Here is a 16,735-nt window from a genome sequence, read left to right on the forward strand (position 1 = left end):
AGTGAAGACTGTTTTGAAATTGTTAAGTGTAGAGACATTTGTTAGTAAGGAGCAGAAATGATGGTATGAAGAAATAAGCATTACAGTCAACCCTCGATTTTTGAACCTTCGATTTATGAATTCCCTCGTTTTATGAACACTAGAACGAGGAACCAAACTTTTTACATGCATTTTTCCCTCGTTTCATGAACCTCGATATTCAAATAATGAATGGAATTTCTGGGAACCAACTAGGAGTTGCCCAGCATTTTTGCCCTCAATTTATGAACGGGTCGTTCCGAGGCCAATAAAAACCTTCAAAGGGATTATTCGTGGTCTTATGAATGACGCCTGAGCAGACAAAACGTTTTCCAGGTATTGCACCCTCGGTTCTTAACCCCTCGAAATCTGAACAACAAACGGGTTTTTGCAGAAGTATTCCTGACCTCAATTCATGAATAAGGTGTCCGCTGTCACCCGGAGATTAATAAACTTAAGTTAAACCCCAGAGGAAATCCGAGACCAGTTGAGTGCGAATGTGCTGACATCTCCTCTTTCCAAGATTGACACAGGGGAAGGCATGGTCCAAAGCAAAATTAAACTATTTAGTATTGCATAATAAACAGAGTGTGAATGCGCTAACATCTGTGCTTTGTGAGATTGATACAGCAGAAGGCATGGTCGAAATCAAAATTACACAATATATTACATTATAAACGCAATACCAACTCGGAAATACTGTTCCATTTGCTCGACAGTACTCACTTAACGGAAATTTCGATTTATGAATCCCTCGATTTATGAACGATTTTTCGGGGAACCGAGGGTGTTCATAAATCGAGGGTTGACTGTATATCCATTCAGTTTCTTATAGTATGGAGCTCCTCCACCAGTTCGCCTGCACTCGTGCTATTTTATCAGATCCGTACATGGATGTTATCGCAGAAATTTTGTAATGCGGAGGACAGAGTGATAAAGCCAGACCTTACAGCATTCAAAATACTCTGTGTTCATGTAGGCACGTATGCGGTTCGAGTGTAAAAATGTTTCTGATTATGTAAGTGTAGTGTATCGCTACAGAAGGACGACGCGACTCGTGTGGCAGAGCAACAAAGACTGAATGATTTAATTCACGTGCCACCGCGCACTAGCGGTTGGCGCTTGTAGCTTTCAACGTCGTCTTCGGACGCACCACATGAGAGTATTGTGATTGGGTGAGTGTTGCTAAAAATGTTGAGAAAGTTCTTCTTGTCTGTGTGTACACAGCGATGCCTGGTGCTTCGGTTGCGTAATAGTACATACTTGGTTAAGAACAACGTTAATTGCTAGCTGAGTCAAAAGTAGAGCTACATCCATAAATGAAACCCTGCAGTCATTGCGTGAATGCTAGAAGACTGTTTGATGTAGCATTAAAGCAATAACATTTATGTAGCAATACGTGTCACCGGTGATGTCCTCTCACTATAAAGTCAGTCTGAAAAGTCTGTAAACTCCTCAAAGAGTATGCTCCTCACAATAACTTATAATTAATGTTTGTGTTTCCACCCCTTCCTCCTGCTGTCTGTTAATTGGAACCAGCATCCTGCCCGTCAATTAATGGCATTTTCTATATGCACTGAACCTATGTGTATTTTAGTTATTCAATGCATGTGGCCCTCCCACTTGGGCGAGTAGGTGACAGTCTGTAATTTATTACAAATAAATGAATAAGCCAGTTGTGACTGTAATAAACCCGTGTGGTGGAAATTGGGTAACTTTGCACAAATACCCTGATAATTCTGTGTACGCGTAATAATAATTAAAATAGAGTTGTCCACCAGCTAGGCAGGTGTTATTCGACATAAACAACAAGATTTGGCCGAGGCAGACCACACTTAGGGACGACACTAAGAGAGTGTGAGTGAGAAAGATCTAAGAGAGAATGGGAATAGCGTGGTTGGTTGTCTGTCCCCCCCGTACTTGAGGCACTCAATGGCTCATGGGAAACGGCGTGCTGGTGTGGTGTAGTGGTAGCATATCTGAACGGAAATCAGAAGACCCAGGTTCAATTCCTGGCGTCAGCGCCTCTTTTCCCTGAGTTGTTGCATTCGTAGGTGTTATTCATTGCACATTACTTCATTAATACTTCAGTGATCATTAAAATTGAGTTATCTACCGCCTAGGCAGATGTTATCCATTCGTCATTGCCATCTTGGTGGGGAATAGTTATTGCCATTTACATCTTCTGCATGTCACGTGTTGGAACCAGGAAGTATTCTAATAGTGAAAGTATCATACTTTTTCTTCAGAAGAAGCCATGGCTACAAGGTATTCCGTCAAGAACTTCTCTCTGGCATCTCTTCTGTCTTACTGGAAACCATTGCACTGAACACATGGGCACTCAACGCAGATCTCTCTCCTGGGAACAGTGAGTCGCTGCTTTAATCGATGCTGTTCAACATCTTCACATTCAATGAGCATGTGACATCCCTTGATGTATTTTTTACTTCTGGCCCCACATGTCTCTTTTGCATCACTTCAGGCACAAAACGTGTTTACTTCTGATTAAGGAAGAACCAAAAGATTCTTGTGTGCTCGTGACATCAAGTTCCAGGCCTTCGGACCTACAACGGTGACAAATGGAGTTCTCCCCAAAGTTCACCTATCAGCTCACGAGAGTAAAATCGGAACCCCCTGATACTGCGTGCCTAACAGAACAGGGCCAGGAGCAGCAACAGCACTGCAGCGAATCTGCTTTAGAAGCTGATGGTAAAATTTTTCTAATCTATGTACTCATGTGGTGAATGCTTTCTGAAAAGTTGCTCAGGAATTGAGGCATGTTGCGTTGGCTAGAGGTATTTATTTATTTATTTCCACACTGAGTGCCCACAAACAGCTGTTAGGCATTGGATAGTGGTGCACCATACATAAAGAAGAAGACAGGAATACAAATTCAAGAATGTAAACGAACAATCTAATTCATGCGAACAAATTAAACGCTACAGGAACGCAACATGCGCATGAGGGTGATGCCTGAGTTGGCATTAAAAATGTCTAGGTGATAGTTACTCGTGACGTAAACCTTAAAGGTCATCTGTATCCGTGATATTGGGCAGCATTTGTCTAGAACAGTGGGTTGAAAAGGACAAACGGTGCGCATTTGCCTCGGTGGAGGCAAATAAGGTGATATTGTGATAAGGTGATATGATAGGCAGGTACGATACATGTCTGTTGTCCCTGAGTGGTGCATAGAAGGACAGTGGACTTGGAAATCCTTTACATGGTAGGCTGCCATGAAGGACTTACCTGGTACAGAAATACACTCCAAATACATTCCAGAAATGCACTGCCTCGTATCTGCCTACGTCTATAAACCGTGTTCATTTCAATCTTTGATAAAATCTGCACCTAGGCATAGTATACCATCTGTGACCGAAATCCCTATCAAGGCACCTTTGGGCAATCTCAGTCTGTCTTTCGTACCATTTTGGCAAACGTTATAACGGAAGCAAGCTCAAGCCTGGAATGTGCCAGGGCACAGAACGATCGAACAATAACAGAATGGCGTAAATGCAGGCTAGCTGGTGGATAAATTCCATGATAAGGCAAGCCTGAGCAATGGGCAAGACACGATGGGCAAGACTCGTGTTTGTGTTTGTTTACGTGTCTTGCCCATCGCTCAGGCTTGCCTTATCATGGATCGAACAATACAAGTGGAACTTTTAAAGGGCTCACGAACTCTAGCAACTATCCTGCCAACTGTGTCAGCACCGGATGGTGATCTTTATGGGTTGGCTCTAACACCTTTTGTATACATGAATCTTATGAACTAAATACAATTGCGAAGCATACAATAACAATATCCCACCTGTTTTTTTTAACACCATTTTCTTCCTATAAAACTGTTAAGTAGGCCAGTAAGATGCACCATGAAAAGTACTTCACACCACAGAGTCATAATTATTGCAGAAATTAAAGCACGCCGCAAAAAGCGACCGTGCGCAACGGTGGTGAAGAGCGATACCTCGCGCTGACGCTATAAGGAGAACGCTCGCTGATTGATCTAGAAAAATGTTGTCTGCTACTCTGCTGTTCGGGGTTCTGAAAAAGCCTTTCTCCTGGCTCGGTAATGATTTGCCCGCTCCTTCTATCTCCAACTCTTCAGGAGAACTGGCAAAACTGGTTTACGGCAGCAAAGGGACAAGGCGCTGGCCCCCACTGACTGGCGAACCAGAACACGTTCTCCTTATAACGTCATCGGTGACAAGGCATCATACCTTCTCATCCTCGTTATAACTGGAGTGGCGACTTAAGGGTGATCGCATGGAGCCATGTTTATGTGAGTTTTTTTTCTGGGAAACAAATTGCGCACATCAAAACCTTTTGCGCTATGCGGTAAAATGACACACACATTTTCATCAGACGTCTTAATCTGAAATTTTTTTTTGATGTCCCTCTGTACTCCTCTAATAGCTGAAAGAGGAGCTCTTGCCTCCTTTAAAATACGATATCACGCAGCAGAAGTCTCCCACAAATCCCCTGGCTGCACTGATCCACAAATGAACATGATCTGTGAATGAGAGAGTGGTACCTATGAAAGCACCGAAGTACTGTTTAATGATGCTGACTGTGCACTCAGATGGTGAATGTTCTGTGCAACGTTTCTGCGGAAGATGTTGTGCATCTGACTGCCTCAAGTAGTTTAAAGCAACACAAAACTCATTTTTAACATCCTGTTGTCTTCGTATAAAACTGTTAAATAGGTCAGTAAGATGCACCATGAGAACCGCAGAGTCACACCACAGCGTCATAATTATCACAGAAATTTAATTTAAAGTATGCCGCAAAAAGCGACCATGCACAACGGCGGTGGAAAGCAGTACCAGCCTGTGATATGCCTGGGACCTCGCGCCGACGCTACAGGGGCCACACTCGCTGATTGGTCCAGAGGAACGTTGTCTGCTACTCAGCTGTCGTCTGCTACTTGGCTGTTCAGGGTTCCGACAAAGCATTGCTCCTGGCTCGGTGATTATTCGGCCGCTCCTTCTATCCCCAATTCTCCGGAGGAACTGGTAAAACGGGTATACGGCGGCAAAGGGACAGGACACTGATCCCCACTGACCAGCGAACCAGAATAAGTTGCCCCTGCAATATCATCAGTGACGTGTCATACCTTCTCCTCCTCGTTATATCTAGAGTGGCGAGTTAAGGAACTTAACAACACGCTGAGCCATGTTTCTGTGAGTTTTTTCTGGGAAACAAATTGCTCACATCAAAACCTTTTGCACTATTCGGTAAAGTGATGCACACACTTTCATCAGATGTCTTCATCTGAAATTTTTTTGGATGGCTTTTTGTACTCCTTTAATGTCACAACATTCCAAGCAAGGTTTTGTGAACTGATGTTCTTCCATGCGACATGTGATGGTGATGACACTGCAGCTTATCTGTACAGGTCGCATGGTATTGATCTTCCATGTGACATGTACAGATAAGTTGCGATACGAAATAATTACGTTCGTACAAGTAGTAACGCTCGTATGGGACTTTTTGGAGCTCAATAAATTGATTGATTGATTGATTTGGAAAAGAGACTGAGATGATTGCCACTTTACCTGAAGCTTTGCAATGTGACTTACCTCTCTTCTCTTTTTGCTTTACTTCAGGGGTGACAGCTGGGATGTTGTGCCACATTAAACAAGAACCCTCAGACGACTCTTCAAATGATCAGCAGATCATAGAAGTGAAAACAGAACCTTACAACACTGCAATTCCTATGGAACAGGACCAGACGGGACACTGTCATGACCCAACATCAGAAGGTAAGTACAACATTGTCAGTTGATTCAGTCACAAAAGGATCTGTGTGGCAGGGGATGAACAAGAAATGGGCGTCTCTAATAAGTATGACTGACGATAACGTGACGTTGGCATCCGGTAAACATCTGAGTAGCGTATCGGCGTTCAAAAGATCAAGGAAAAAGGAGATTCCTTGCTTCCGCGTGTGATATGCACAGTTGTTCATGGGAGGAGTGCTGGCCGATGCAATATCTTTTATGCACCGGTTCCCGAGTGGGAGAAAATGAACGGACACGACATGATCACAAATGGACACGAAAATGAACGAAAACACACACAAGGAAAAATAAAGGAACTTGGAAAACGGCAGTCCACACTTGCACAGTTCGTGTGACTACCACGGGGTGGCAGCACTAAGCGCAGTGCCCATTCTTTGAATCTCGTTTTTGTGTATAGATCATGCACAACTTGCTGTCAATCCCTTTCGTTTAAATCAGTGTATTTTCCGAGTTTTCAGTACTTTCCTTTGGGCAGCGCGGCAGGGCATCGGGGTGATAGAGCACCCTGAGGCTGCGATTGGTTGGCATGACGTTTCATGGCGAAGCTTTAGGGCAGGTGATAGCAAGCCTCATCTCGATACCAGGGAAATGGGAACGTCCTCTTATCATTAACATTGCTCCCAGACTGGCATTGTGGGCACGTCATTCTCTGCGGGAAAGCCTGTTCGCGTGGATCTCTTTGCTTTCAGATGCCCACGGTAAATCGTCCCGCTTGAGCAGCTAGACACTGATGCACGGACGATAAAGTTCAATATACTTGGCCGTCTGCAGCAGAAACTATCATTCAATGCATGTACAGCCACGTTATTATTAAGATTTACCGGAGAGTGACCCCTAATGTACTGACACCATAATCTATGCAGAATTCTTGATGCCAAGGTTATTACGGTGTCCTGTAGTTTTCGTTCCAAGCAGGGCCTTCCTAATTAGGGTCGGACTTTGTCGGGTTTATTTTTGTCAAAATTGGGGGGGGGGGGGGGGATCGGGTGTTTTTTTGTGAACAAGGAAACATGGTGAAATCGGGTGAAATATGTTTATTCGGGTACTTTTCAGGTGAAAAAACAATTCTCTTTACAAATTGCCAAAACTAAAAAATGGCAGAGTAAATGGGTAACACCGAAACAGCTGCTTGCAAGACTCTTTATTTATTACAAATTTTTGTGATGCTGCTGTTGTATGGGTGGCTACAAATGCAAGGCTCCAAGCAGTATGCAAAAAAAAAAAAAGTCGTGAAAGACAAAACAGAAGGTGAAAAAGAATATTTGCAACTGTTAAACACAGAACTGTGAACCTTGGTGTGCACAATTCTTTTACAGTAATAATGATCCACTGCAAGTCCACTATTGCACATGTTCCTTTTGCACATTAACTTTTTGCAACTTGTAGTGATAACATGAAACCACTGATAAGGTTTTCAGCAGCTGTTAACCAGTAATATCAGCTGGGCCTTCAGATGTTTGTCATCCATTACAGTTAAACCTCCATGTAACGAAGTCGGTAAACACATCGCAAAACTTCGCTATATGGAGAACTTCGTTATAGAGAAGGTTAGCTAAATTTCGGTGGTTGTTACTACAGTTAAGTAGCCTGAAGTTCCCGGGAATATAACGCACGAAAAACAAGACTATGGAAGAGAAAGAAGCAATTTATTTGGCTCAGAAATAGTCAGTAACTCGCTTTTGCACAGTCTTGAAGAACGTCTGTGTCACAGACCGTTCATAGTTTGCCAGCGCCGCCAGAGCGCCCTCCTGGTCCTTGTACGATGCCGCGTATCGTCGAAGCACGTCAATAGAGTCGAGCACGTCAATAGAGTCGAGCACCTCCCTAACAGATGGCACACATATGTCCTCTTCAGTGTCGCTCTCGCTGTCCTCGTGTGTATCCTTACGCAGACCGGTGACGATGTCGGCCTCAGTAAGCTCCTCTGTGCATACTGCCGTTGAGTCGGCGTCCAAAAAGTCCTCCAGTGCAACATCATCCGGCACCCCACCTTGTTCTCGAAGTTCTTCCCATCGCAGGAGCACAGCGAGCGCGTCCGTGGCTTCAGTTCTCTTTGGCCTTCAGGATCGTTGACAAAGAACTCGCCGGGATTCCGAACCTTGCAGCTACGTCCTTTTTCTTTTCACCCTTGGCGACTGCATTGATGATCTGCACCTTGGCATCCACGGACAACGATTTCCGCTTGAGCACGTTTGCCATGGCGTCCACTTTACCCGCTCACACGCGGAACCAAAAAAAGTGACAACTGACCGGCGGTTGTAAACTGTAGGAAGAGAGGAGGGGGCCTCCTTCCTTTTCATTCGTCGAACGCTGGTTGCACGCGCCGGTCACCGAGCCCCCGGCGCCCTCCTCTCACCAACTCTCCTTTGTACAGGATTCTCCAACTCAAAGAGTGACCTGGATATGATGCGTCCGGCACCCCGGATGGCCCTGAATTCCAGAAAGTTCGAAACGTCGCACTATTTCCGAGAATCGGAGCGGTGTTCAGCGCGCGCGGAACTTCGTAACACAGAGAACACGGGCAAACGCACTTCACTGTATGGAAAACCCAAATACATGGGCTTCAATGGGGCAAATGTACAAACATTTGAAAAAGTTCGCTAAATAGAGAAATTCGCAGCATGGAGAGTTCGCTATAGGGAGGTTAGGCGCTAGCTCCATTGAAAGAACTCTCGTTGCCGCGTCTCGAACTGCTGGCATGCCTGCTGTCCACGCGTCTTTATCGCCATATCTCGACGGTAGAAGCCTTAAAGGTTGCCCCCGTTCACTTCTGGACGGATTCAAGCATCGCGCTCCAATGGATTCAGTGCGACACGAACACTCGCCCCTCCTTTGTCAAGTCGATGGTGGCAAAAATCTTATCGTCTTCACGACCGGAACAATGGCGGCACTGCAACGGACGCGACAACCCCGCAGACCTAGTGACCCGCGGCATCTCCGCCAGGTGCCTACGGAACAGCCCGCTGTGGTGGAGTGGTCCTCCCTGGCTGTCCGCAGGCGATATCGGCCCTCCTACAATTCCAGACCCAAATGTCAACGACACCTGCACGACGGTGAGCGCTGCACCGGAAGCTCCCGATACCAAAGTGGTCGTTCATCCAGTGTCGGCCACGCAGAACTGGATGGACCTCTCAGCTTACAGCACCCTCTCTCGACTTCTCCGAGTTACGGCTTGGTGCGCTAGGTTCGTCCGCAACAGTAGGCCCCGCCAACCGTGCAGGTAGGAGGATGGGATGCTTGATCTGGTACGAATCTTGAAGTTGGTGAAGACGACCGCCGACGCGCAGTATTCCGGAGGCGTCGAGAAATGGCTGGAAAACACGTACCGACGAAGATGTCGCAGCAACGCTGCCGTGTCTGATTGCCAAGATGTCGTCGCGAAAGGCTTCGGTTTGGACCTGTGAGACCCATATGGTTTCGGCGTGTCGAAGCTCTTCGGACGTAAGTGGACCCGTTGTACGCGGTTGGCGGGGCCTACTGTTGCGGACGAACCTAGCGCACCAAGCCGTAACTCGGAGAAGTCGAGAGAGGGTGCTGTAAGCTGAGAGGTCCATCCAGTTCTGCGTGGCCGACACTGGATGAACGACCACTTTGGTATCGGGAGCTTCCGGTGCAGCGCTCACCGTCGTGCAGGTGTCGTTGACATTTGGGTCTGGAATTGTAGGAGGGCCGATATCGCCTGCGGACAGCCAGGGAGGACCACTCCACCACAGCGGGCTGTTCCGTAGGCACCTGGCGGAGATGCCGCGGGTCACTAGGTCTGCGGGGTTGTCGCGTCCGTTGCAGTGCCGCCATTGTTCCGGTCGTGAAGACGATAAGATTTTTGCCACCATCGACTTGACAAAGGAGGGGCGAGTGTTCGTGTCGCATTGAATCCATTGGAGCGTGATGCTTGAATCCGTCCAGAAGTGAACGGGGGCAACCTTTAAGGCTTCTACCGTCGAGATATGGCGATAAAGACGCGTGGACAGCAGGCATGCCAGCAGTTCGAGACGCGGCAACGAGAGTTCTTTCAATGGAGCTAGGCAGGCTCTCGCTAAAAGCAACCGCGTAGAAGTCGTGCCGTTATTGGGGCGGCTGCGAACGTATACTGTTGTGCCGTAGGCCTTGGGACTAGCGTCGGCGAAGCAATGCACATCAAGCAGGGCCTTGCTCTGCGGAAAGACGCTACGCGACAGGTGCAACGCATCGATGCCTGACAGTTCAGCTTTCCATTTCTCCCAGACCACAAGATCTTCCGTTGCAAACTCAGCGTCCCATGGCAACGACTTGCGCCATAAATTTTGAAACAGGAGCTTGACGGTTACGATGAAGGGTGCGAGATAGCCGAGCGGGTCATAGATGAGGGAGAATGTCTTGAGCACCGTACGTTTCGTAGGAGGATGGGACGCAGACAACGTGAGTGCTCGTTTGACCGAAAAGGTGAGACTATCTGTGTCCCGGTCCCACAACAACGCGCTAGCTCCAATAGGGAGGTTTAACTGTAGAGTTCTTTGTGGCGTCTGCATGTACCCTGCTGAAGCTTCGTTCCACATCACAGCTTCCATTTGGGACGCGAAGTAACAACAGAGCTGCAGGTGCAAGGGTTAGGTACCTAGATGATGCAGACTTCCAATAGTTGAGCACTACAAAGTCATCATTTGTCGGAGGGCCTTCCAGCATATATTGTTCAAACTCAGACTTGAGCTGATCGCCACAATCTGTGACCAGGCAAAACAGTTCTTTGTAGGAATCAAAGTCCCTCGTCATAGATGCTGTGAAGGTCTTGTCTTACACGGCAGCCTTTCGCCCCATTGCCAACCGGGATGGTATTTCTGCAGTGCCCGATAGGTTCCTGCTTGTGGTTTCTTTCCACTTGTTCAGGATGTGATTGCAAAATGTATGGCAAGCTGCCTTGACAGTGGTTCTCACATCCTTTGGCAACATTCCCAGCACGCCCTTGTCACTTTACCGCTTCACCGTCCACATCTTTTACCATCCTCTGCATGTACTGCCCAGAATCACTTGAAATCGCTATCACGTCTGTCCACGACTTGCCTAGGGATGTCAGCACTTCTCGAAGCACATTTGCGATGGTATATGCGCTGCATAGCTTCAGTCGCTTTACGTCTACGAGGAAGACGACCTTTTGCTGTTTCTGGTGGCTGTAGAAACAGATTAGCGTATTCACCGTCGGGTATCCCATTATATCAGGTGACTCGTCGACAATAACTTTTAATTTTGAGTCCTTCACGTCATCATGAATGTTTTCTAGGTGCTTATTGAACACCTCCAGCAGTTGTTTAAGACTGAGCTGGTGGCTTGCGGGCATAGTTCTTGTAGCAGGGCAGTACTTCCGGACAAATTCGCCGAGTCGTTCATCAGCATGTTCAAGGCTGATTCTGCTTTTCGCTATCGCGAGCACGAACTCGTGGATGGCTCCTTCTGAACTTTTCTCCCTGTCCAGCTGGCGATAGCAGACATCAAACAGTGTCTGCTCTCCACTGTCTCACTTTCCTTTTGAGCGTGCCATGCCATGCCTTGTGGATGCGAGGTGTCCATCCTATCATAAGGCTTCTTTGACAGATCTGATGGAAGCACTAAGTGGCAGAACCGGCAGGCGAGCACATCTTTGCCATCATCATTTTTTACGATCTCTGAGTCCTTGTATTGCGCTGTCCAGTCTTCAAGACTCTTACTTTTGCGGCCCATGACAGGGTCGATATAGCCGAAGCCAAGACCACAAAGAATGAAACGCTGCACAGAAACGAAACTACGCCCTAGTGAGTCATTATGGGGGTAAATTTGGGCGATATCAGGTTGTACCTGAAAAAGTCTGACGCCATTCATAATATACATTCAGCTTCACAACGGGCGAAAAGGTTTCACTGAAGTCCACTCCCTCCACTTGCGAGTACACATGCCACTAAGCATGCCTTATAGTGCTCCAGCTCGCGTCGTACTTTACGAAACACCCACTTGCATTTTATTACTTCTCTGTTCATTGGTCGAGGCACAATTTCCGACGTTCTGAAGGTTTTTAGATTGTCGAACTCGCAGTTAATAGCAGATTTCCACTCTTCTCTATCAGGTGCTGCTAGCACTTCATCAAAGGTCTTCGGGTCTTTACTATCGGCTTCTTTGGCGATGCACGTCACGTGACTGGCCCCTGCTTGCAGTCTCTTGTTTGCTAGCCTGTCTGAGCGCCTGAACGTGGAGACTTCCACTTGGGTGTCCGCCGGGGGCGTCTCTGTGGGGACTTCTGCCCTTGCACTTCCTCCAGGGTCTCTCTGATCGCTGGTGCCGACATGTTCGGCTGTATTCCCCGTTTCTTCATAACCTTCTTCATGTCTTAATGCCTTTACTGTCGAAGCGGAAACTGCGTACAGGCTTTTTGCGACGCGGATTGGGCTGGAGACAAGACAAACCGAAAGTCATCCAGTGGATATGCAATCACGTTGGCAGGTTCTGCAATCTCATGGAGCAGCAAAAAGAAGCGAACTTTCGTGCTGTCAACGGTCAAAGCAGAATATGTGGCAATGTGTCATGCAGCAAGGGAGGTGCTATGGCTTCAGCACTTCGCAGAAGAAATTGGGACCGAAGAGTTCACACGGAAATCGCAAGTGTTGTTCGCCGACAACCAGGCAGCAATCTCTCTTAGCAAAAACCAGATAACATTAGAATGGAGCAAGCATATTGACATCAAGTACTACTTTCTTCGAGAGAAGATTGAAGAGGAAAAGTTGGACCTGCAGCACATTGAGTCTCCTAGAAATCCTGCCGACATCTTCACGAAGGCCCTGCCTGGAACAGCAAAACACCGTAATAACCTGGGCATCAAGACATGTCTATAGATTATGGTGTGAGTACATTAGGGCGTGTTGGTATTTCTGTGTGTAATGTACTGCCACCAGTGGGCGAAAGCACAATGTTTCGTTTTCTTTGTTGGGTTGGGTTTGGTATACGTATATTGCACTGCTCGCACTCAGCGCATTCATTAAAGAAGAAGCGGTTGAAGTTGGATCAGCCTCGGTTTCCCTTCCTGTCTCCGTTCCAGAACACCTGGGTTGCCCTGCATTGCACTGCTCTCTCCTACTGAAGACTCTCACAGGAGACAAAATCATACAGAGATCCTTCTTACAATGCAGCATGCATTAACTCAAAATTTGTAGCTTAACTTCAAAACATAAGTCGCAGCGTAGCTATTATTTCAAATGTCGAATTCGGGTGATCAAAGTGTGACAACACAGCCTGGCTCTTGGAAGTTACTGGCCAGGGCACCTGTGCCTGGTCACGTGGTCACCCGAACACGTGCTCGGATGTTAGCAGTTTTAGTCACTTGGATCACTCTAGGGGTGTCATGGTTGCTCATATTCTGGTTTCTTTGACATGTGGGCCAGTGTCGGACCCCATGTCCTTAGACTTTTTGAATGCTGTCGCTTCCCTCGGTCCCCACCTCCACTGAACACCTTTACCCAGTAAACGATGTAGAGGCTCAAGGACGTGGACTGCCCCCGGAAGGAAGCAGTGATAAAAGTTCAGTAGTCGTAAGAAAGACTGCAAATGCTGTCTGTTCTGTGGCTGTGGAGCATACAGATGGCGCTGACCTTTTCTTCTGTCGGGTGAATACCATTCTTATCGATACGATATCCGAAGTACTCTATCTCGTGGACTCCAAAGTGCACTTGTCCTTGTTTAAACAAAGTCCGTTTTCTCGAATGCGCTCTAGCACTGCGTGGAGTTTTCGTAGAGAATCTTGTTCGTTGTGTCCTCCCACCACAATATCATCCAAGTAGATGTGTACACCATCCAAGCCAGCCAACAACATTTTCATATTAAACTGGAAAATAACAACTGCTGTGGAGACTCCAAAAGGCAAACGAGTTACCCAGAACAATCCTCGATGTGTATTGGCAGTGAGCACGTCGGCTGTCTCGTTGTCAACCTGCAGCTGTTGATACGCTTGCTCTGAATCAAGTTGTGAGAAAACTGTACAACCTGCCAAACTGGAAAAGAGTTGTTCCGTGGTCGGCAATGGATACTGTTGTTGTACCAAAGATTGATTTACGGTAGACCTGTAGTCGCCACAGAGACGTATTTTCCCGTTTTTCTTAACAACTGGGACGACTGGAGTAGCCCAGCGAGAGCTCCGAACAGGCTGGAAAACTCCTTGCTCTACCAGTGTGTTGATGGCTGTGTCTACCTAAGAACGCAACACCAGTGGAATCTGTCGAGCCTTGAAGAATCGAGGAGTTGCAGATGCCGAAATCTCAATGTGCACTGGCTTACTGTTGCTCTTGCCTAAACCCTCCTGGAACACCTCGGGGAAGTCTTGAACCACAGAAAGAAATTTCCGCACTCGCCGCTTGTACTGTCAATTGGTGAATGCCTTCTAACATGATGCCCAGTGTCGCAAACCAATCACGACCTAGAAGATTCGTTCCGTTGCCTCAAACCACTACTACAGGAAGACGAGCTTTCTTGCACTTGAATTCAACGTCCACTGTCACATTTCCGATCACATTAATGTAGTCTTGAGTATAAGACTTGAGCTTCAAAGAAGATGGACTTAGCTGTTGCTGAGAAATGTGCAGCTGTCGCAGCGTAGCTTTGCTGATAACAGTATAAGCAGATCCTGTATCTACCTCCATCTTCACAGCGTGTCCGTTGAGCAGCAGTTGAATGACATTTTGCGGCGTAGTACTCAAGGAGTGGGACTTGTCAATTGGAGGTGGTGTGACTGAATTTATGTTGAATATTGTAGAGGGAACGTTAATAATCCTGTTGCTGCTCGCCTCGGTTGACGATTGCGCCCTGTCTTTAACCTCCCTTCTTGTTCTTGTGGCTGCCTTCTTCTTGCAGGCTCTGGCAATGTGTCCCTTGTTGTTACAAAACAAGCAGACTGCGTTGGCGAAATGACACGTGCGAAAATCGTGTTTACCGCAACAACGTCAGCAGGTTATCGCCCTATGTGCTGATAATTCCTTGTGCTGCTCCTTATCACGGACGTTTCCAATCTTCTTGATTTCCGGGTTGGTTACGTTTCTTGACCTTTGAAGTTCTTCAGTCTTCACGTGCGATTCTTCAGCTGCGCGGGCCAACGATACGGCTTTGTCAAACGTGAGATCACTATTTGCTAATAGTTTCTCTTGAAGCGAAACATTCTTGATACCGCACACGAAACGGTCTCGCAGCATATCGTCCAAGAATGTTGAAAATTTGCAATGCACTGATAATTTTGATAAGGCTGCCACATAGTCCGGAATGTTCTCACACGATAGTTGATCTCTCTTGTAAAACTTGGAACGTTCGAACGGAACTGTAGGCTTCCCTATGAAATGATTCTGAAGCTTTGCCATGATGTCCTCGAACGTAGTATCCAGCGGAGATGCCGGTGAACAGAGAGCACGGATTAACCCATAAGTGTCCGCTCCGCACACACTACACAAGATAGCGCGCTTCGCTTCCTGCTCCTTTACAGTCAACCCTCGATTTATGAACACCCTCGGTTCCCCGAAAAATCGTTCATAAATCGAGGGATTCATAAATAGAAAATTCAGTTAACTGAGTACTATCGAGCAAATGCAACAGTATTTCCGAGTTGGGATTGTGTTTATAATGCCATATATTGTGTAATTTTGCTTTTGACTATGCCTTCTGCTGTATCAATCTCACAAAGAACAGACGTTAGCACATTCACACTCTGTTTATTATCTGCAATACTAAATTGTTTCATTTTGCTTTGGACCATGCCTTCCGTTCTGTCAATCTTGGAAATAAGAGATGTCACCACATTCGCACTGGACTGGTCTCGGATTTCCTCCGGGATTTTTAACCTCCGTTTATTAATCTCCGGGTGACAGCGGCCACCTTATTCATCAACTGAGGTTAGGAACACTTGGTCGCACAAGGTGCGACCAAGTGTTCCGGAAAACCCGTTTGTTGTTCGGATTTCGAGGGGTTAAGAACCGAGGGTGCAATACCTGGAAAACGTTTTGTCCCTTCAGGCATCATTCATAAGACCACAGAATTATCCCTTTGAAGGTTCCTGTTTACCTCGGAACGATCCGTTCATAAATTGAGGGCAAAAACGCTGGGCAACTCCTAGTTGGTTCCCAGAAATTCCATTAATCATTCGAATATCGAGGTTCATAAAACGAGGGAAAAATTAATGGAAAATGTTTGGTTCCCCGTGCTCGTGTTCATAAAAGGAGGGAATTCATAAATCGAAGGTTCATAAATCGAGGGTTGACTGTATGTCATTTGCAATGAAGTAAAACGACAGTCGTTCTGGGGACGCTGTCCATGCTATTGGCGTATCCACTGGGAACGGTTCTATCCAGGCATGCGAATGTGATGCTGCCAACTTGCTCGCCATACTCAGCTGATGCCTTCGGTTCTGTCAGTGCTGTACCCGTTGCCACTGTCCGTCGTGGAAGTCCAGTTCTGCCTTTGTCGACAGTATTATATCTTGAATCAGGCCGAGTAACAGCGATAAACGTCTGTATTGCACACAGGAACATAACGGCTGCTGTGGCATGCTCGTTGCCGGCATCAACTGCCTCTGACTAGCATACGACAGAAAAAAGAACGCGTCCCACACCTGCTACGTGCTTTTTGTGGCTGTCGGTAAGGCTGTGACAACAAAGAGTGGATGAGGTCATCTGGGGTCATAATGGCTTCCTGTGCTGGTGACCTCAAACTGTGAAGGGTGGCAAAATGTTTGACAATGCCACCAACACCATGACATGCACTTTTTCCATGTTTAGTGGCTGTAAATATCCACTTTTCTTCACGAAATTCCGTGTTCCTCAGTTCGGACAACATGAAGCGGTTCTTGAAATGGCATGCAGCACCATCAGCAATGTAGACCGCATTTTTCGCAAAGCAGATTTTACTCCAGCCACTCCTCGACAGCCCTCCTAGCAAATAAGGCGCGT

The 16,735-nt window shown here is 46.8% G+C and overlaps 1 protein-coding gene and 1 non-coding gene across 2 annotated transcripts in view; both read left to right on the forward strand.

The window, feature by feature from the left end:
- Positions 1-16,735, forward strand: part of LOC135378637 (zinc finger protein 782-like) — a 252,369-nt gene that overhangs the window by 2,687 nt on the left and 232,947 nt on the right. The window contains exons 3-5 of the mRNA XM_064611723.1: positions 2,268-2,386; positions 2,501-2,727; positions 5,625-5,780. Coding sequence (XP_064467793.1) covers positions 2,598-2,727; positions 5,625-5,780 — 286 coding nt within the window. The 5' untranslated portion in view covers positions 2,268-2,386; positions 2,501-2,597. The remainder of the gene's footprint in view (positions 1-2,267; positions 2,387-2,500; positions 2,728-5,624; positions 5,781-16,735) is intronic.
- On the forward strand, positions 1,972-2,042 carry Trnas-gga (transfer RNA serine (anticodon GGA)). The gene has a single exon. It is a non-coding gene; the product is annotated as a tRNA-Ser (tRNA).

The sequence above is a fragment of the Ornithodoros turicata genome, chromosome 1, assembly GCF_037126465.1.
Source record: "Ornithodoros turicata isolate Travis chromosome 1, ASM3712646v1, whole genome shotgun sequence".
NCBI classification, from domain to species: Eukaryota; Metazoa; Arthropoda; class Arachnida; order Ixodida; family Argasidae; genus Ornithodoros; species Ornithodoros turicata.